The sequence below is a fragment of the Stomoxys calcitrans genome, chromosome 5 (genome assembly GCF_963082655.1).
Source record: "Stomoxys calcitrans chromosome 5, idStoCalc2.1, whole genome shotgun sequence".
Classification (NCBI taxonomy): domain Eukaryota; kingdom Metazoa; phylum Arthropoda; class Insecta; order Diptera; family Muscidae; genus Stomoxys; species Stomoxys calcitrans.
In genome coordinates this window covers 158,004,884-158,026,956 of record NC_081556.1, presented here as the reverse complement: position 1 = coordinate 158,026,956, position 22,073 = coordinate 158,004,884, and the positions used below count along the sequence as shown (strand labels likewise).

Sequence of the window (22,073 nt, the reverse complement as noted above, 5' to 3'; positions counted from 1 at the left end):
CACATTTAAGAATAACAATTTTAACTTACAATGAGATCTTTACTACTCCCAAATAATAATAATAAAGAAAAAAATTACTCAACAGTTTAAACGTACATAAAAATCATCGCTACTCCGATCTCTGTGGTGCTCATTGCTGTCACGAGAAGCTGCGAGCTACCTGGCGCGTCCACAGGTTGCGGATAGTGCAATGCTCTATACGGAGTAGTTGCAACGGTAGTCGCGGACTGTTAGCGGTATCGATCAGAGAAACTCAGTGAGATGCCGGGCGGCACCGGCTCTTGCACAAATACTGAGTATCTATGATGCTCGATATGACAAGGCGGGTTATTGGCGCCTTTAAATAACCAATGGCCGCCTTGTTCCCTCGGCGGTCGGTCCTTTGTACCCGAACGAGCTTGCTCACCTATAGGATCTTGAAGAGGGTCGCCACCTCCACACGAAAATGTGACTACAACAAAAACAATTTTTTTTAATAACTTAGTTCTTCACAAATTCGCCGGCATAAGGAAGGGATAACCACGCCAGAACTCGAACCCATGCGTTTAGCATCATAGGCGGAAATGCTAACTTGCTACGGTGGCCTCCAAAACGATTGCCCAATTGTAACTGTTGTATGGTGAGAAAATAGAGTTCGATTAACAAGAAATTTGTTGTTGTTGTTGTTGTTGTAGCAGTTTATTGTGTACTATCTTTCGTCTGCTTGATTCTGTTGAGTGTCAAGACCCAGGAACTCCGCGACTAAGATGGGGTGCGTCCACAGGGATCTGGGTCTGAGTCGAGTGGGTCTGGCCGGGCAGTTAAACAGGTGACGTGTATCGTGCGGTCCCTGGTTACAATCGGGACATACATCTTGCACGTCGGCATCAATCCTAGCTCTGTGGGAATTGAGGCGGCTGCATCTGCCGGAACGTAATTGAGCCAGAACCACTCTGGTTTGCCGGGGGAGGTCGATTTCTTCGGGTGCAATGGGTGGCGGTCGTTCTCCAAGGACTACATTCACCCGGTAGCCAATTAACGCGTCTGCTACCGTGTCTGCATGAATGTTGTTCAGACCCGCTTGATATGCCGCTTGATCTAGAGGTTCTCTCTTGTAGCGTTGGACCTCATGCTCTAGATCGTGTAGATCAGCCTTAAGGCTTCTGGGCGGTGGGTATCTATCCACAAGATGATGATTTGGATGATTTCTGCGATAACAGCCCAGAAGGTATTGCTTAGACAGCATGTAGTTATGTCTTCGCACTGGTAGGATCTTTGTCTCCTGATGGAGGTGGTCCACATGAGAACTAAGGAGACAGCCCGTCGCAGTTCGGAGGGCGGCATTCTGACAGATATGAATATTATTCCACTGCGTGTCACAAAGTTGACGTGACCACACTGGCGCTGCATAACTTACCACAGACCGGCCAATTGCTTTGTACGTGGTCAACAAGGTTTCTTTGTCTGCACCCCAAGTGCTGCCAGCGAGTGACTTGAGGACCTTGTTTCTACTTTTGACTTTATTGCAGATTGCTGTGGCATGTGGGGAGAAAGTGTAGGAGCTGTCAAATGTGACGCCAAGTATTTTGGGACACTTGATGGTCTGAATCATTTCTCCATCGACCATCACATTCAGCTCAGAATTCACCTCACGCGTATTTGTAATGAACAGTGTGGCTGAAGATTTGGTGGCGGATATCCTCAGATTTCTTGCAGCGAAATATGAGGCAAGCTCGTTGAGGAAGACGTTCAACCTATCGCAGATGTCATCAATGGGTGGGGGGCCTGATACCATGATCGTACAGTCGTCCGCATATCATACGATCTCTATGCCGTCTGGAGGAGGTGGGATGGAGGATAGGTAGAGGTTAAACAGAGCCGGAGATATCACCCCACCTTGGGGAACTCCCTGTTTCACTCTACGGTGTTTTGACTTCTTATCCCCAAATTCCACAAATGACTGGCGGCCACACACATAATTCGCGACCCAACGTTTCAGGCCTGGCTGGAGGGACGTGTTGGCGATGTCCTCAAATAATTTGGCATGGCTGACCGTGTCGAATGCCTTCGATAGGTCCAGTGCCACGAGGACCGTCCTATCACATGGCCTGGGTTGATTGAAGCCTCGGCAAATGTGTGTGGTGATGGCATGCAAAGCTGTTGTTGTGCTGTGCAGTCTCCGAAATCCGTGTTGATGCTCGGCGAATGGAAATTCTCCTACGAGGCTCGGGAGGAGTAATGCCTCAAGCGTCTTAGCCACTGGTGAGAGAAGGGAGATCGGTCTGTACGACTCCCCCAAACTCGGGTCCCTACCATGCTTCAGTAGCGGGATCACTCTGCCCATTTTCCAGACATCGGGAACTATAAGAGTGTTCAATGACAGGTTGAGGACTGTGGTAAGGTACTCAACTCCAGGTAAATCCAGATTCTTCAGCATCAATGTAGAGATTCCGTCGGGGCCCAACGCCTTGGAAGATTTGGCGCCACGGATGACATTCGTAACTTCGCCCACGGTAAATTGTGATGGCTGTTCATCGGCTCGGAGACCACGAATACGGCGAATGGCTCTCCTCCTCGGGATGCACAATAAATTGACGGTTGAACAACCTGGCGCATCTCTTCGGATCAGTCACGGTTAACTCGCCAAAAGTGACTGAGGTCCTGTCGTCCCGTCTACCGGGGTTCGAGAGAGATTTAACAGTGGCCCACAATTTGCCTGCACCGGCGCCTAAGTTACATTGCTCCAAGTGTTCCAGCCACAAATTCCGCTTATGTTCGTTGACTACCCTGTTTATCTCCAGATTCAGCTGGCTGATTCTGGGGTAAGCGGGGTCCATAGCACGAATCCCATCACGCTCATCTGCGACTACCACTGCTTGCGCCGGGAAATTGGGTCGCACTTGCGGTATTCGACCGGCTGGTATAAAGCGAGCGGCTGCTGCGTTGATGATGTCTCGGAATTTCCTCTCGGCCACAAGCACATCAGAGGGGGGTGGCAGTTCATTGAAGCGGCGATTGGTATACTCTCTGAAGCCAGTCCAATTGGCCTTCCTGTAATTGATGAACGTCCGGCGCTCAGAGGTTATGAAGTCGGGTGGTCGGTCGATGGTGAGGATTATGTGGAGGTGGTCTGACCCCAAAGAGATGACGGCTTGCCAGGATACGTCACTCAGGAGATCAGGGGATGCGATTGAGATGTCTGGCGAGCTGCTGCACCCCCTCGTAATCCGAGTGGGGGCATCCTCATTCACCGTTCAAAACGTGGAGCTATCTATCTGCTCTGCCAAAGCTATGCCACGCTGGTCGTTACCTAGGGGAGAATGCCATGACGAGTGATGTGCATTAAAATCCCCCAGAACCAGACGACTATGGCCAGATAGCAACCCAGTAATGTCGGGGCTGTAGGCCTGGCCATTAATCGGGACACAGCTACCAACCGGCGGTATATACACGTTGTATATCTCTATCTCGGCAGTACCGGACCTGACTGCTACCCCCATACATTCCATGTATGGGTCACTAGCGTCAAGCGCAGGCGAGATAGGTCTATACTGCACGGAATGGTGTATAACGAAGGTCAACCCCCACCTCCATTCCTTGAGCGATCCTTACGTAGCACATTGTAGCCGTGACAACTGTGCAAGCTACAGGTGTTAGTCAGCTTTGTCTCCTGGATCGCCGCGACCGATATGCTCCTCCGACTCATAAAATCTACAATCTCATCAATCTTGCCTCGCAGTCCATTGCAGTTTAACTGCAAGAACGATACATTTCCCGACACTGGCCTGGCAATAGTAGGGCTAGGGTGCTGTCGTTGCATAAATTGCCGTACGGGAGAGGTCGGGGGGGTCACATAGTCCGACGACGAGGACGCCGAAGGCGACGACGGCTACGCTTGTGACCCACTGCTGGCTATGTTCGCACAGCACCTAGCGACATAGCCAGTATGACTATACTCCCGTAGCGAGGTTAGGCCAGAGCAAGAACGGAAACGTACCCACTCCAAGCACCGGTTACACCTCACCGACACTGACCGATGATGAAGGCGGTTCTGGCAAACGGAACAGAACCAGGGTCCGGGGTTCTTCTCAATCCCGGCACGGACCAGAAGCATACGGAGAAGGCACTCCGGGATGTGCCTCTCCCATGACGAAAAAAGACGAACACGTACACTGAGAAATTTGTATTATGTAGATATAAGCAGTTTGTAAGGAATTAAAAAACGCAATACATCAGTTTAATTGTTTGTTTATTTTTTTCTCCCAAAAATCCTTTACGTTCTATATAATCCTACAAAATACGGAAAATTTAATAAAAACAAAAATTTAATTTAACATTTGCCCGATATACAAATTTAAAAAATAAGTTCTGGAATATCATTCCCAAACAAAAGTTTCCAAGATATTGGCACCTTCAGTTGCATGCCACCATCATCGGTTTTTAAACCCAAAAATCCTTCACAGAGTTCTGACAACTCGTTCAATATAAGCCCTGCATCTGTTGAATTGTCACCCTCCAGCAAATAACGGAATAATATCATTGTAGGCACTTTCTGCTCATCTAAAACTTGATATAACTGCAAAGCATTGCCACCGCCAAAAATTGTCTCCCCTTGGAACTCATTCCATTTCATTCTCTTAAGTTTATCTGCGTGTTGATCTTTGAATGAATCGCTTGCTTTATACTCATATGGGCAGGAGTCAATTATTCGTTTCTCAAAACCAAGACTTCCGCTTAGTACAATAACTTTAGAAGCAAATTTTTTCAGAAACTCTCCCAAATCTTTGTGTAAACTGCTTACATGACGTGATATAAACGGAGATCGAAATTGGAAAACCAAAATGCGACTAGCTGGGCACGAATATAGCTCGCAGGCGGCACTTTTCTGCTGGTCATCTAGTTCAAACGCGGATGGTCCGTATATAGGAATTAACGCCGGATGTGCTATGGAGCCCACGCGTTTTAAACCTTTCGATGATATTAACAGATCGCAAGCTAATTGAGCAGCATTTCCAATACACACGCTGGGCACAATAACTGTATAACCATTGAAATCCTTTTCAGCTACGTTATTTACCAATTGCAGCAACATTTTGTTTGATTGATTGATTGCGAATGACTTTGTTATTTTCAAGCTGAAACTCCAGCTGATGTTAGTAACCAAAGGGTGGCTCCCACTTAGGGAGTCATTTCCAACATAAAAACATTTGAAAACTAATCGTTCAAATTTGTTCCTATCTGTTTGCTTCCAGATTCGGCTCGCTAATTTTGGGCTCAATACAACGAATCACGCTCGTCTGCGAAACACACTGCCTGCATCGTCCAGTTCAAGGTCATACGTCAAATGAAGGTACACCACACATTCATCGCCTCTGCATAGGGCCTAATACTGACTTCTAAAGGGTGATTTTTTTGAGGTTAGGATTTTCATGCATTAGTATTTGACAGATCACGTGGGATTTCAGACATGGTGTCAAAGAGAAAGATGCTCAGTATGCTTTGACATTTCATCATGAATAGACTTACTAACGAGCAACGCTTGCAAATCATTGAATTTTATTACCAAAATCAGTGTTCGGTTCGAAATGTGTTCAAATTTTGACAAATTTTGTTCAGCGATGAGGCTCATTTCTGGTTGAATGGCTACGTAAATAAGCAAAATTGCCGCATTTGGAGTGAAGAGCAACCAGAAGCCGTTCAAGAACTGCCCATGCATCCCGAAAAATGCACTGTTTGGTGTGGTTTGTACGCTGGTGGAATCATTGGACCGTATTTTTTCAAAGATGCTGTTGGACGCAACGTTACGGTGAATGAACACATTTCGAACCGAACACTGATTTTGGTAATAAAATTCAATGATTTGCAAGCGTTGCTCGTTAGTAAGTCTATTCATGATGAAATGTCAAAGCATACTGAGCATCTTTCTCTTTGACACCATGTCTGAAATCCCACGTGATCTGTCAAATACTAATGCATGAAAATCCTAACCTCAAAAAAATCACCCTTTACTTTCGCCCGATCAACTGTCGCAACGCATTTTAAAAAAATGGTTACGAAGAAAATGTGGTACTGAGTAGAGATTCCAAGTTGGGACGAAAAGTCGACTTTTATCAAAATAGCAAAAGTCGACTTATTTTGCAAAAAGTGGACTTTTCGACATCATCAAAAAGTCCACCAATGCAAAATCGTAAACAAAGAATGAATGTAAAAATAGGACAAGTTGACATCCTCAATGCCAAGTACTGCCAAAAATTAAAAAATTGTATGTCGGCTGATCGCTTGGCTTAACCTTATTCATGGAATCCTGTGCAAAAATGTTGTCGAAAATTTCCCAAAACTTTCAAAATATTTCCTACAAATTTTCGTAAATGTTTGCCATCAAGATGTAATCATTTCTTTGTATTTTCATAAAGGGAAGGCATTAAGGAGTGTTTTAAATGCAAGATTGGAGCATTTTTATATCAAAACCCACCCGTTATCATAAAGCCAACATTTGGTGTATTGCAAAAGTTTCCACATTGCCCTTCCCTTCCCTTCCCTTTTTTGTATTTAAATTAAAGATTGAAATTGCCTATATGTCCGAGCCGACTTTCAATTTGTGTAAAACCCCGTTTACACTGCTCTTTAAATCCGGATTAGATGGCTCGATCGTCTATTTTTCCTTTATAAAATTAGCTGACCAGAGCCTTAAATCCGTTTTTTGTTTGCAAGAAAAGAACATAACAACCAAGAAAATGCAAACAAGCAGATGTTCGCGTAAGACCACCTTTTTAAATTCGCCTTGCAAAAATTCGATGACAGATAGTGCAATTCGCAAGAAAAATTGTTCTCAGCTGTTTACGGTTCCCTACCTGGTAATGATGTCATGCGTGAGACCACCTTTTTAAATCCACCTTGATTTCCAAGGAAAAAGGTGGTCTCACGCGAACAGCCGTTAACAGCTGGACAGGTTTGACGGTATTATGATGACAGATTTTTGTTTGCATTCTCTTTGTTGTTATCTTCTTTCTAGCATATTATCTGCTCAGGTACGCACACGTATAGACACACGCATGCAAATTTCTTTGCGTGTGTTGGGTCAGCTTGATGACAAGATGTCAGATTGGAAAATATGATTTTTGTTTGTTGTACAAATGAGACCACCTGTAATTGTTTCACCATGCTTGATTCCAAGTGTAAATATGGTTTTATCGTTCAGATTTATCTAAACGATAAAGCTATGGCGAATCAAACATTGGGCGATGTGATTGTGTTTGGCGTGCTTGTTCATTTTGAACAAGCTCTGACGTGGCCTTGTTACATCTTGAGAAATTCAGAAATTCACTTACCCCCATTTGCCGGTTGTTGGGCGTTGTGGAAATACTAAGATTTTATTTGTAAACACTCGGACATCAAATGAAATCTACGTTAGTTTTTTGCATCATCATTGGATTGGGGTGGTCGACCCTAACCAACGCAGCTGAAAGTGATGTTTTAGAATTAAACGATGACAACTTCGTATCCACCTTGGCCCAGCATGAAACTACTTTGGTGATGTTCTATGCCCCTTGGTAAGTTTCTCTTTTTTTTACTTGGCTGCAGTTTTCTGGAAAGGTTTAAAATTGTTCATCGCCAAAAAATACAAATACACGTCATCTTAATAGTTTTTTTTAATTCAAGCCGGTTTTTATAACTTTTTCTATTTAAACTCTAATACACATTCCTGCGAATAAAGGTTATGAGTGTAATGTATACATAAATTAACGTTGTTCATGTATGTGTAAATCAACTGGCAACTTTAACTTATCTTGCATATAACTAAATAGCGGCTATAAAACAAAGGTTATCAAATCCTTTGTTCCATATATAACCAAATATATCCAATTTGATTAGATGTGGTAGGCATGAATAGAAATTTTAGAAATGCAGACAAAATACACAGTAATTTGTTCGTTTTTGTGAAGATCAAAGAATTCTATTTTCTTAATCGAAAGAAACCTATGTATGTACCTGCATAAATTACTTATGGCAAATAAGTCTAAACTAAAATTCATATAATCTAGTATAAATTTTTATAGTCGAAACTGGGCGTCTCAGTGTGTTAATACCAGGATTTAATTTAACCAGTCATGAGTATGCAATAGTAATGCGGGAACTTGCAATGCCACAAACATGATACTTATTGACTATATCTTCCTCGTAAAGATTCTGAATGTTGTAATACTTTGCTATGCTAAGATTAGACGAATATGCCAAAATCAGTTTGATCGCAGGCTGTCATTATAACCGCACAACATAAAGACAGTCCAAAATAAGTTAAACATGTGGATATAGGTATTTTTGCCAAGTTTTGGCTCTCAACTATATCTTTTGAGAAGAATTTTTACCAATCTGTATATTCATGAAACACGCTAGCTTTAATGTATTTCAAGACACACTTTTCAGATAGAATGAAAGGGAGTTCCTTTCCCTATTTCATACCTTGACAGTTGCCCCAAGGAAGAAGTCACTTTAAAATTTACATACATAAATTAAATTAAAGTATTATCGTAGTTGATGGAGGCAAACAAAAATATAGTTTGTGCAAAAGTCGGGTCCGAGATTGTCCCAAGGAACGAAGTCATTTGAAAAAATTACACAGGTTGTTGTTATTGTTAAAATGGCGATGTACTTAGTGGAGTTACTAACGAAAATAGCTAAAATTTATTTAATTGAGCAAGTTTGTTCCGTACATGATGGTCATTGGTTATTTAAAGGCATATACATTCAATATTTGTAGGCTCTCCACTAATAACTTAGATTTTTTTAATCTAGGGTAATATATTTACCCTCATTCTGGTTGTCAAAGGAGCATTCAACAGCATTCTTAGGCATATTTCGTAGTATTGTTTTTTGCCTTCCACAGTTTGTTAATAGATATAGTAAAATAATGTGATCCATGGCCTTCATTCCACGATCGTCGTAATCGTTTTCACCAAATTAGGAATGGAGGTCGACTCACGTGATATCAATCAGATTAAAGATTTTTCGTCTTCAAAAATTATATCATTTGGTAAAAATATCGAACCTCGACAATCAGTATAAAATTAAAGATTGTGTACGGAAAGTACATTTAAGTCATTCAATGCGCACTGCAAGTAATGGGCAGATAAATCATTACATATTTCATTTCATTTATATAATTTTATGCAATATTAAATCTATGCATAAGAAATAATTTTTTAGCATATTAAAAGAAGTAAGTTTTTAACATATGTAAAAAAAAATATTTTTAAGATTGTTTATAGGATAGATTTAGCCCCCATAAATTCTTTTCTCGCAGTCTGACTTCTGGAGATCCAATAAATACGGTCCCGATTGATGCCTTAGAGGATATAGGGGCTGAAAACCGATACCTCCATATGTCTTTTTGAAGCTTTCGCAGTCGCAATTTATAACTGATTTTATTAAAATTATTTATATAATTGCCAAGTTCTATCAATGTATTCAATGTTTAGCCCAACTAAGTTTTAATTTTTTCTTCATTTCGGACTATGCATAGGTGGTTAATTCCAAGATTTGCGGTTGAAAGTAAATACAGTTTTAAGAATTTACTAGAAAATAGTTTCAAGTAAAGAAGCTGTTTTTAAGTCATGTAGGTTCTGTAAAACAAAAACTTCTGATTTTCCATAAATTATCCAAACTGCTGTTTCAGCTTCCATGTAGCCCAGAATAATCTATTGCATCGCCAAATACTATTTTTATTCATAAAGGCTACAGTTAAAAGGCACGACACGTTGTGCACAACGAAATATTTCACTTTACTGATAACAACTTTCAGGTTCATTATATACAAAGTAAACATTGCTTGGTAGAAAATTTACACCTCCTGCATTAAACAAAAATGTTTATATGTTCCGGAGTATTTGAAAAAAAAAAAACTGATAAAAGCAACACATCATTTCCCCTTTGAATTCCAAGTTAATTGTGTGATTGATAACAAAATAACATTTCAAAGACACTTTGTTTGCTGATAAAAACAAGAATAGTGTTAGAGTTTCTCAAACGCACTTCTTTGAAATTTGTAGTTATGTAGCAGAGGAAAAAATTCATGTTGAAAACATCTCATCGCCTATCAGACTTTTATACACAGACGTACGTGTCGGATTTCACTTTTTGATCTAAAAGTATTTCCTTATTTATATTTCATTGCCAACAACCAATGTTTTCCTTTTTATTTTTTATCCATAAAGGTGTGGACATTGCAAACGTTTGAAGCCAGAATACGCAAAGGCGGCTGAATTAGTTAAAGATGATGATCCTCCCATTTCTTTGGCTAAGGTATATATATATAAATACATTATTCCATTTCGAAATGTAAAATAATAATTACACACCTCTCCAGGTCGATTGTACAGAGGGCGGTAAAGAAACGTGTAATAAATTCTCTGTTAGCGGCTATCCCACTTTAAAGATTTTCAAAGGTGATGAAGTTTCGCAAGATTACAATGGCCCCCGTGAAGCAGCTGGTATTGCTAAGTTCATGCGTGCACAAGTTGGTCCTGCCTCCAAGGATATTGGCTCTGTGGCTGATTTCGACAAATTCCTGAGCGTTAAGGAAACTACTCTATTCGGCTACTTTAAAGATATGGATTCCAAATTGGCTAAAACATTCTTAAAGTTCGCAGATAAAAACCGTGAAAAATATCGCTTTGGTCATAGCAGCAATGCCGATGTTTTGGAAAAGGCTGGAGAAAGGTAGGATTTTCTAGTTTTGAAAACACTGGAAAACGTAAAATAATTATTTTATTTACTTAGCGATAGCATTGTTCTGGTTCGTGCTCCACATTTGAGCAATAAATTTGAAGATTCCTCAGTTAAATTTGATGGCACTTCCGAATCGGACTTGACCACTTTCGTTAAAGATAACTTGTGAGTAACGATTGACTATATAAAGGTTATTTGTATTGCTAAAGTTTTAGTTCTGTTTCTATCAAATAGCCATGGTTTAGTTGGTCATCGCACTCAAGAAACTGTTCGTGACTTTAAAAACCCCTTGATTACTGCTTATTATTCAGTGGACTATGTTAAAAATGCCAAGGGTACCAACTACTGGAGAAACCGTGTACTTAAGGTAGCTAAGGAGTTTGCTGGCAAACTGAACTTTGCTATCTCTGCCAAAGATGACTTCCAACATGAACTTAACGAGTATGGATATGATTTTGTGGGCGAAAAGCCAGTTATTTTGGCTCGTGACGCTAAAAACTTAAAATACGCCCTTAAAGAAGAATTCTCCGTAGAGAATTTACGTGATTTCGCTGAAAAGCTATTGGAAGGTGAATTAGAGCCGTACATCAAATCTGAACCCGTTCCAGAAGATAATAGTGCACCTGTCAAGGTGGCTGTTGCTAAGAACTTCGAAGAAGAAGTCATGAATAATGGCAAGGATACCTTAATAGAATTCTACGCTCCATGGTGCGGCCATTGCAAAAAGCTAACACCCATCTACGATGAGTTGGCAGAAAAATTACAGGATGAGGATGTTGTTATTGCCAAAATGGATGCCACCGCAAATGATGTTCCTCCCGAGTTCAATGTTCGCGGTTTCCCCACACTATTTTGGCTTCCCAAGGATTCCAAGACCAAACCTGTCCCCTACAACGAAGGACGTGAAGTAGATGACTTCATTAAATTTATTTCCAAACATGCAACCAACGAACTGAACGGTTATGACCGCAGCGGTAAACCCAAAAAGACGGAACTGTAATTTATGTTAGAGTTCTAAATACATAGTAATATCAGAGGGGGAACTTCATTCACAATTCCATTTTACACATGTTTCAATAGTAGGGAAGAAATTTTCGACATAACATTTAATTCCTTCTATAGTTTTCTAGCATTTAATGTAAAAACGAGAATCTTTTTTTAACTGAATTTTATTAATAATAAAAAAAATAAGATTATTAAAGTATTCCTTTAAATGTTACATATGTACTTTTTTCTCTGTCATTTAAGATACTTTATCCATTATTTATTTATTTTTGTTTTTAATTGGGGTAAGTGTTTCAACCGAATTTTCGGCCATAAGTGCTAAGAGATTTAAAAGGGGTTATATAGGAATAAAGGATAGATTTGATCCGATCCCACACCACACAGAAGTTTACCCAGTTGCTTAAGGAAAACACTCCCAAACTATAGGGAAACATTAATAATCAAGATAACTATGAGCACAGCACAGGCTGCAATACGGCACAAATTAATCCGCCCCAGTAATAAAACCCTTCACCACTACTGTGGTACAGGGTATAATTCTTGATATTATTTGTCTAGCCATGCGACAATGCGTCTGCATATATTGGGTTGCCCAAAAAGTAATTGCGGATTTTTCATATAGTCGGCGTTGCCAAATTTTTTCACAGCTTGTGACTCTGTAATTGCATTCTTTCTTCTGTCAATTATCAGCTGTTACTTTTAGCTTGCTTTAGAAAAAAAGTATATTTGATTAAAGTTCATTCTAAGTTTTATTAAAAATGCATTTACTTTCTTTTAAAGAATCCGCATTTACTTTTTGGGCAACCCAATATTTGGTTCATTCTCACTTCTTCGCATTACATATGTGTGAAAAAGGACACAACAGAATGCAGAAATAGATACTCACAAATCGTTTTTATAAAATCCAATTCCTCCTCCAAAAATCGAATTTCAATGTCAAAAATAATTAACGCAATTAACACATTGTTTGAAAAGTTTTTTATAAGTCAATACCATGTTTAATCGCTCAAATTTATGCCTTTACTTTTTCTGGGTAGGCCTAATCCCGCTTCGGGAAACAATCTTGTCCATTGCAATTTAAGAAGGAGTGATCATGGACCCAAACAAAACCCTAAATTTGTGTTCCAGGAATTTTACATATGTGACCCATCTAAATCGAGGGTGCATCGTATACAACGCGTTTTTTTTTTATTTTTTCGCTAAAATGAACTGCTTATTATCATGTTAATACAGTTTAAAAATTTCCCAAATTTTCATCATTCGATTTTTAAAATAAAACCAAAAAAAAAAGATCTTACAACAAATAATTAATTTGGAATCGTTATTAGAAATTTTGCACCCAGTGTGCCTACGAGTCGGAAAATCCATGTAAAGAATGATACAAATCGATTCAGAACCTGATATAGCCCTCATATAAACCGATCTCCCGCCTTCACTTATTGAGCTTCTTGAGGTCGAAATTGTTATCATCTGATTGTTGAAATTTTTGAAACTGTATTTTGTTATGATACAGTTTCTATATAGATTCTACATAAATTAGGAAGTCGTTCAAAGAAATTGTCAAATGCGATCCATAGTGGAGGTTATATAATGGAACATTTTATAAGACGGATGGCAACTTTCAACTGAAGTTGACAATGCCAGTTGCTAAGACTGATGTAGAAGTGTGTTGTACACTAAGGCGGCTTATGCAGCTCTCCATCTGACCAATCCGTTGCGTGCAACCGGCTGCCATGAGATAGATCTTGGCTGTAAATCTAGTAAGCGAGATCTTTGGTGTTGAAGATATGTTGATTTTTGCAGCTAAAGAAAACCATTGAAGAGGGCAGCAAATGGCGACATAACATTGTATGCCCGATATTATGGCTGGTACTATGTTCCCTTGTCGCGAAATTTTTTCGTGATTACTTTTTAATGTTTAAGCAAAAAGGCTTGCGGATTTCATTCACTATTTCGGACATTCCATCATTACTGATGAAACATTTTTCGTAAAAATATTATCTTATCATTGAAATTTTTGTAGTGTTTCACAAAAGTAACAGCGAAAAACATGTGTTTTCAACTGTGAAAAACGAATATAGTAGCAGCCTTTAGGGCGAGGATAGTTTTTCTATAGTATAGTAGAATAGTTCACACTGCTTTAAATTAGACTTAAAATGCAGTATACAATTTTTCTAGCTGCCCGACTGCCAAAAAGACTACGATTAGTACATATCAATTAACAAAAGTGGCAATATATAATAGAAATTTTTATTTCGAACGTCAAGGGTGCTACTATGTTTGCTTTTAGCGAAATTTGAATGATTACTTGTTTCAAATAATAGATTTTGAAGAAAAAAAAACTTGCTGATTTCATTCAATAAGACGAATCCGCTAGACTGGTAAATAAAACAATCCATTTATTTCCAAAGAAAAATTCTGCGATTTCCTTTTTATTTTCCCTTAAAAACAAATTGTTATTACCACCTAAACAAATTGCCAAAATTAATTTCTTGTGATGAAACACTTGTTCAGTTTTATTTAAGAAATCCTAAGATGAATATGTATGATTTTTTGTTTCAAGGAGGGAAGGTAGAAGTGAATCCTAGAGCATACCAGGTTATAATAATAATAACAAATATATTTTAATTCAGAAAAATTTGTTTTATTTCTTTCATTCTTCAAATAATTGTATTATATAGGGTAATAGAATCCATACAAAAGAGTAATGAGAGATTTTGTATAACTTAAAAAATTCATTTGATTAAAAAACAATTTATGGAACCAAAAATTAAATTAAGCGTAACGATAGGCGAGTAAAACTGCATCGACAGTCATAAGCTGTCAACTGTTTGCCCTGCCCTTCGAAAATATTACCAAGCGAAATGATTTACCCAATGGAATGGAATAATCAGTTTTCCGATTTCTTCAATAATCGAATAACTCGTTCAATATCTGCCCCAGTATTACGGATTTTAACAAGGCAATCGTAGGCACGATTATTCTGTTTACTTAGCAGACACCTTTCCACAATACAAAATAAAAACAGTGGATTGGTTAAAAATTTGAGAGTTCTAAATGTAAATAATTCGTTTTTTACTTACAACAATGCAGCACCGGTTAAATTTCCATTATTGTAAAGGTGAGTTATCCATTGCTCGGTAATCTTATCATTCAAAGGATCCTCTGGTTGTAAATAAATGCGTGCTATTAAAAGAGCCTCCTTGAAAAAGGCTTTTTTCAGAAGCATCTCTATGGCATCACACTCCAAGTGAATAGCCAACATGTACACAACACTTTGCAATGTATAGCCCTGTTCTTGCAATTGTTCGGCATAGGCTTGACAGCATTTTTTCCAAAAACTAAAATTGATAGAGATGAAGATAATCGCTGAAATTGTTAGCACTGAGTTGGAAATTTATCGACATACCTATAAGAAATACTGGGAGCGATTGAAACGTGCCATTCACACAGCTGTTTTGTTTGGACACATCTAAGAATTTCTTCTTTTATATTGCCATTCAATTGGGGCATGAAAAGGTTTGATATACCTTTGGTTTCGCTATTTTGGTGGTTCTTTACTATCATTAAATAAAATGCACATTAAATAAAATTGTTTGAAATGAAATGAAATGTGGTAAGTTGCATTACGTTCTTCAGACAAAAGCTGCGCAGCTTCTGCTTTTGAACCAAATAATTTGGCACACAGCGACTGCTTTTCGGTTGACTTGTCACTTGCAGGTACTTGCAAAAGATTGAACATTATTTCTAGAGCATCTTTGTTCAGCTCCTTTGTAGTGAGGTATAATAAAGTAGTGGGTATCTGAGGTAAGAAACAACTGGTAATCAGATTTTCATCTACATACTTAAATTTACACATTCGCAAATCGCAAGATTATTTTGTTGTTTTTTTTTGAAGTTTTAGAACAATAAACCGATAGCAATCCTTGTTCTTTGATGGTATTCCGTGGATTTTGTTTATTTTTGGGATTTGTCTTGCTCTGACGAGACATTACAACATAGATTGGAACCTAAATACGTATTCACCACTAACATTATGACGAAAAATTTAAGTAAGAACTTTTCTCTGGTTTTTGGATCAATTTCCATCTACAAAATAATACCCTAGTTAGTGAGTGTATTTCCAGCCTTGTTTAATTCTAAAGCATGCGTCGGCTGCGAAGTGATAGGGGTTATAAATCTGCGATTTGAGAATGCTACATCCCGAACATGGAAGTAGTTCATACCTTCATGTAAATTGAAGTGCATCCGCCTATTTTATCATTCTTTTGTAATTCGAGTTTTTCCAACATTTTGGAAACATCATCGCAGTTAGAAGGATCACTTTGATCGGGACAATTTTTTTGCTCTGCGCAGCAACTTGGTTTGAGATCCATACCTTTTATTTGCTTTTTCTCTCCTTGTCCTTGTTTGCTCTCGTGTCGCGTTGAAGCCTTAGTAGCCCACTGAACGTTGTCTAAAGTACGCGGATTCGAACGCTTTGATTTATTAGAACTTTCATCCTGTTTTTCTACACGCATATCAATAAATTCCAAAGAGGTGCTCGTACCCGCGCACAACAACACATCCTCATCAGTGGGCAAAAAAAGACCACACTTCATAGGACAATGATATAACTTGACGAAACTTTCATTATTTGCTTCAGACGATAAATCCCAAACGCGAATTGCCCCATCAAATCCGCAAGTCAATAACAAATTTTCATTTCGGTTGCTCCATTTGGCACATGAGTTTCCCGCTTTGCCTGATTTAATATCAATTTTACGCACAATCTCCAGAGATCCAGTTTCATCTTCAAATTTTAGGATATGTATGTTGTTGGCATTCGATATCACTGCCAATTTATTGGTGGCAATGGGGCTCCAAACAATGTCAGTTATGTACCGAGAGGAGAGTTCTAATTCCTTTTTTAAATCATAATCCAATTGGAATGACTGATCGCTACATTTGCGTTCGTATAAACGAAGACGACCGTTTTGTGTACCAGCAAACAGAAAATTATTCCTCACGGATAGAGCGGACACCATGGAAATATCAGGTATTACGTATGCATCTAAAGAAATAGAAAGGAAAATATCAACATCAAATGTGGTTAGTAGTAGCTAGAGTGGTAAATAATATGGCGTTTTCTGGACAAACATTCATGCTGCCCCTTTATCCCTTTGAATGTGCCTTGTGAAGGCCTACTATAAGATATACCCCTCTACAAACTACGTCCATGAGCAATCCGTTGATTGTTTATTTGGTTGTTATGAGAACATGTTACTGCAGCTAGGCAGTAGTAGAATGTCATTTTACTCCATTACTACAGATATATGAGTAATATTTTATTTTAAATCTAAAATTTTTTCTAGTCGTGGAAAAGTCCGTTTCAATCGATATCTATTTTTTATCTAGGCCTAACGATAAATTTGCAGAATTTATTTTACCTAAGAAAAAGAAGTCCTTCTACAGTTTATCTTGCACAAAAACGAGTCTGAAATTTTTTTAACTTTGCGCAGTCCGGAAATGAATTATACATTTATAAATGTACGAGATTTTTTACCAGATTTTCTTCAAGAATTATCCAAAGGACATGTACCCAAAAAACTGGGTGATTATCTATTGCGTCTCATATTCAAAAGCCACAGGATAAAGGGCAAAGAAGGCGACTATTATTTAAAAAGTGCCCCAAACAAGCCCAAATCAGACTTGAAACCATTTATAACTATCGACGATTTGGTGCCACACTTTATAGACGAATGTGAGCAAAATTTCATGAGCATCGATAGATACTTCGGCAGTTATCTCCTTCACATATTAATAAGAGATTTGCACGATGGTCTGCCTAAAGCTAGTCAATTTACCATTGGTAAACTCGATAGATTTTTGCGAAAATGTTTGGATAAATATGCGCAACCTTTCGATCCAACTATTTGCAATATGAAGATATGTTACTATGCAAAGAATTGTCTAGAAATAGATTTTGAATATGCCAAGAAAAAGTACGAATTGAATGCCAAAGAAAAGCTGAGCAAATTAATTGCAGGCATACTACAATATCCCGAAACTAGTAATCCAAAGCAACTAGAGGAAATGTTCGTCAAGATGCAAGTGTTTATTATAACCAACTTTAACATTGGATGTCCCCAAAATGCAGAGGTACGCAAACAACATATCGTCGGCTTAATGCTATATTGTTCCACGAACCATTTTCGAGTTTTTTGAGTTGGGATCAGTATTTGTGATTTTAAGGCCCTCCCCTTTCAGCACCTCCAAGAAATTTCACGTAGTTTTCAAGATATTGAAGCTTTAATATAGCATACATGAGCCCTATTTCAATGCATAGTGCAAAATCAAAATTAATAGTGGCGTATGGAACATGATAGCATTGAACCGACGATATGAGAGTTTGTAATAATAAACCCATTTGTACTACAGCTATTGAAACAAACGCGTCAGAGTTTAAACAGTGTCTTGGGCAAAGGCGATCTACAGAAGTATGTATTGAAGAAAAGATACCATCGCTTGGACTATCTGCAGAGGCTAAGCTCAACGGTGTGTGGCATAGTGACTTTCAATAATTATAAACAACAAAAGAACAAGGACAACCATAGTAAGTAGTACAAAATGCAAGGCATCCAAAGGTTTTCTTTTATGATTTGTAATATTTTAGTTATGACAGATTTGGAAATGGCACAGAATAACACCAAGGATGCTCTAGATGAGGGTTTGAAACGGGCGTCCATGTGTATTCAGAAGGGAACCCGTATTATGCAAAGCCTTATCAGAGTTGATACTGTCCAGCAAAAAGTTCAATATTTCTATGCGGCGGCAAAAACACGTGAAATAAACAAGTTTGTTATACTTTTCTTGGTATACAGAAGACATCTGGAGCGCATAAAAGGGGAGTTTGAGAAGACACAAAGTTTGATTGAAGTTACACAGAAAAAGTTTAAATGCGTCATAGACAAAATTAGTGATATCATTAAGCATCGATCAGCCATTGAAACGGATGTTATATTTGTAAGTTGTATATCAATTCGTTCACTGTGTTAATATCTGTGTTAACAATTTTTCCATTGCCCAGCCCCATTTTGTGTACCTTAGCAATGTGTGGTTATCATTGGTTTTGCATTTAAACCATCTGACTGAAATCAACAAACTAAAGGACCATTTGGATGAATTGTTGAATGAAAATATGGAAAATCATTATCACTCCATATGTGATGCGACGAAAAATTTTAATAAATTTTGTGCCATGGAAGCATCTTTCCACGAGTTAATGTTTGTGAATAGCGAGGTAGAAGGAAAGCTTGATCCTTTAAAAACGGTAAGTTGGCTTCAACACGCCTAAACACGTTCATACTCGTATAATCATATACATACATTGTCTCCTTAGCAAAATTTTCTCAAAGATTATTGTGCATTTACACTGGCCCTGACAAATGGACTTTTAGTACCATCGCAAGTGGAGAGGAAACTAAGTCAAAATATGGATATAACCTTTGGCTTTGCCAATATTAATGTAGCCCAGTCTTCGGAAGAACATTTGTCGCTGTTTTTTAGCACATTTAAACATGTCATTTTCAATTCAGCGGATATGGTGTTGCTCTTCGAGCTAGAAGGACAAATAATTAGACAAGACGTGGATTTAGTCAGACAAATTGTGTCCAACAACAAGGATTCGTCTACGCAGACCGAAAGCGGTACATTGCTTTCGGGACAAAATAAAATGGAAAACACTTGGAATGTATGGGACTATCATCGCAAAACAATTGCCTTGGCCAATGTAAGGAAGAAACAAACAAATTCTACACAAACAATTGTCTCTTCTGGAAAGAGAAACTCACAAAACCAATGTAGCGGCGATGGTATTAACCAACTTCATTGAAATTAAAATAAAAACAAACAATAAAATTATATCTTCCTACCCTTCTTGTTTGGATTGTCTTCGTATACTGCAATACAATCATTGCATACCACATAAAGGTGTCTGTCTTGCCAGCATATTGAATATATGGTTTTACCGCACACAGAATTGAATATTAAAGGTGGCTGCTTGTGACCACCTTCAACCGAAATCACCCCAATCTGAAAAGAAAAAAAAGACATACTAGATCGTAGGCATTTAATATCCATATCCCACCACTCCTACCCTTCCTTCATAAGTGCCGTAGGCTAGTTTTTTGCAATCTGGACTCCAAACTAACGATGTTACGCAGGATTCGACCCGCTGTACAAAATTTTCGATATGTATTAAAACAGGTGACAACTTTGAAATGTCAACGATTCCAATTCTTCTGTCGGAGAAAGCCAAAGCAATTCTGAAACAAAAACACAAAAATAAGGCAAACATGATTCATGCTTCAGCAAAAGTAAAACTTAACTCACTTGTTCATATCGTCTGGACATTCACGCAGAGCTGCTATATTTGTTGAAACACAGCCGTATTTTAGTTTCGTTCTATTCATTGTCATATCCTCTAGATAAATTTCGCGATTGGAAGATATACACCATAAAAGTTGGTGTGCGGGACAAGCCGCAAACGAAACAATAGAGCCTTGATGCCAGCGCCGCTTGTTGCTCTCCATGAATTTGTATCTTTTCACTTGCGGATCTACGAGCTTTGAGTTTTTTGATTTATTCATCGTCTGTGTCTGCATGGTCCATAACTGGAGTTCGCCAGCTTTGTTTGACGTTATGAATGAGGTAGAACTAAACCAGCATACTTCGACGTTGGTATCTAAAAATAAAAGCGAGTGAATGTCATTTTTGTACATTTTTAGAGAGAGGATTTTCTGTAAACTTACTTTTCTTGGTTTTACCCGCATGAGGTCCACGAATTTTGTGATGATCACATGTAGCCCCTGTTGAGGCATTCCAAATATATAATGCACCATCATTACTGACTGAAGCTAAGAGAACGTCGCCAAGAGTATTATCTGCTGTCATCACAACCTCATCCTCTAAATTTGGCATATTATGTGTTTTCGTATCGGTCACCAGTGCCGCGTGAACTTCCGCCTGGCATACAACTTGTTGTTGGGCACAAATACGATCTATCCCATCTACGATAACACTTTCTTCAGATGACGGTGTCCCACAAACCAAACGCACAAGGCTGCCAGACCTGCGATGTTCATCTTCATTGTCCGTAGCACTGTCATAGGAAGATGTGTCGTCTTTTACATCAGCATTCTTGCAATCTTCTAACGAGACGGACACATGGTCAGGGGATCCTTGCCCCTGCTCTTCTCTCAAGGCATTAATTTCTTCCTTAAGACTTTGACAGGCTTCAGCAAAATCAAATTCCGCAGCAGTTCCCGATGATTCATTGGATTTTTCAATTCCAACAAATTCGGAAATTGGATCTACCTTGTTCTGGGGAGCAGCTCCAAATTCATTGTCTAAATAGTCATAGTCGTATATGTCAAAGATATCGTCAGCGTCAATAATCGTGGTGTCCGTCCTGGTCAATTTTACGGGTTTCATTCGAGATTTTTCCAATTTAATTTCTTTATTATCCTCGATGACAAGAAAAAGATCCGAGTTCGCAACACGATTCCAAGCCAAAGATGTTATAGATGCATCATGGCCGCGTAGTGTGTATAATGTTATCATTTTTTGCAAATCACAAAGTAAAACCAGTCCTCTACTGGTACCCACCGCAAAGTGATTTTCGTTGAAAGGTGAACATTTCATTGCAGTCAATTGATGGTTTCGCGGTGAAATAAACATAGGCCGCCGACAAAAAGAATTGGAAGCAACGCAATAGACCACAATGTCCTGATTATCCACGGATAGAACATTTCGATTGACCATATAGCTAATAAAAACATCACCTGCATGTTGTGGATATGGTCCATTTCCTTCCATATACCGCATACAAGCCAAATGAGCCTTATGACCTTGTAGAGCACAACCTTTGTTAAAATCCCATATTTGTACAGAATTGTCCTGCGACAAGACAACAAAAAGTTTCGAATTATTTGCTTCATTATTGGCACCAACACCTTGCTCCTTTTCTCCCCAATGAGGATCAATGTCTATGCTTATGGGAACACTTTTATTGTGGAAGGACTTTATGTCTGGAGCTATTTCCTCATTTTCGATAGGGCCTATATAATTAATACTTCGAGATCCAACATACAGAATCCCACCGTCCGGAGTGCACACACAACACCGGTTTACATTCCATTGCGCCACCAATGGAAATTTCGTCATTTCCTCGTTCACCTTTGTATTAAACCACTAAAAAACGTGTCTCTCCTGGTTCTTAATTAAACTTCCAAACTTCCTTTCTTTAAAGACCGATGCCGCTATCCTATCTAATTTAGATAATCTAAAGTCGATTTTCGACAAATTATAGTAAACAAAAATCG

At 38.6% G+C, this 22,073-nt stretch overlaps 4 protein-coding genes across 6 annotated transcripts; 2 read left to right on the top strand and 2 right to left on the bottom strand.

The window, feature by feature from the left end:
• Nucleotides 1-4,211: 4,211 nt before the first annotated feature.
• On the bottom strand, nucleotides 4,212-5,114 carry LOC106093362 (proteasome assembly chaperone 2). The gene has a single exon (XM_013260411.2). It carries the CDS (start codon nucleotides 5,069-5,071, stop codon nucleotides 4,334-4,336), a length of 738 nt encoding a protein of 245 aa, XP_013115865.1. The 5' UTR covers nucleotides 5,072-5,114; the 3' UTR covers nucleotides 4,212-4,333.
• A 2,228-nt stretch (nucleotides 5,115-7,342) lies between these two features.
• Nucleotides 7,343-11,923, top strand: LOC106093375 (protein disulfide-isomerase A3). The gene is made up of 5 exons (XM_013260429.2): nucleotides 7,343-7,529; nucleotides 10,191-10,278; nucleotides 10,343-10,695; nucleotides 10,756-10,869; nucleotides 10,939-11,923. The coding sequence occupies exons 1-5, from the start codon at nucleotides 7,375-7,377 to the stop codon at nucleotides 11,702-11,704; spliced, it is 1,476 nt and encodes a 491-aa protein (XP_013115883.1). The 5' UTR covers nucleotides 7,343-7,374; the 3' UTR covers nucleotides 11,705-11,923.
• A 2,408-nt stretch (nucleotides 11,924-14,331) lies between these two features.
• LOC106093365 (protein rigor mortis) lies at nucleotides 14,332-22,014 on the bottom strand. Its single transcript, XM_013260417.2, has 9 exons — nucleotides 20,502-22,014; nucleotides 20,083-20,434; nucleotides 19,847-20,015; nucleotides 19,623-19,782; nucleotides 15,936-16,762; nucleotides 15,340-15,511; nucleotides 15,119-15,269; nucleotides 14,793-15,050; nucleotides 14,332-14,711 (listed from the first exon to the last, which is right to left on the bottom strand). Exons 1-9 carry the CDS (start codon nucleotides 21,913-21,915, stop codon nucleotides 14,600-14,602), a joined length of 3,615 nt encoding a protein of 1,204 aa, XP_013115871.2. The 5' UTR covers nucleotides 21,916-22,014; the 3' UTR covers nucleotides 14,332-14,599.
• Nucleotides 17,016-19,621, top strand: LOC106093366 (cilia- and flagella-associated protein 206). Of its 3 annotated transcripts, none has more exons than XM_013260420.2 (5): nucleotides 17,016-17,850; nucleotides 18,151-18,304; nucleotides 18,365-18,714; nucleotides 18,779-19,021; nucleotides 19,091-19,621. In XM_013260420.2, the coding sequence occupies exons 1-5, from the start codon at nucleotides 17,218-17,220 to the stop codon at nucleotides 19,580-19,582; spliced, it is 1,872 nt and encodes a 623-aa protein (XP_013115874.2). In that variant the 5' UTR covers nucleotides 17,016-17,217; the 3' UTR covers nucleotides 19,583-19,621. The 3 variants fall into 3 exon arrangements, with proteins under 3 accessions (XP_013115874.2, XP_013115873.2, XP_013115872.2); XM_013260419.2 differs by having other exon boundaries at nucleotides 18,130-18,304; nucleotides 18,374-18,714; XM_013260418.2 differs by having other exon boundaries at nucleotides 18,130-18,304.
• Nucleotides 22,015-22,073: the final 59 nt, after the last annotated feature.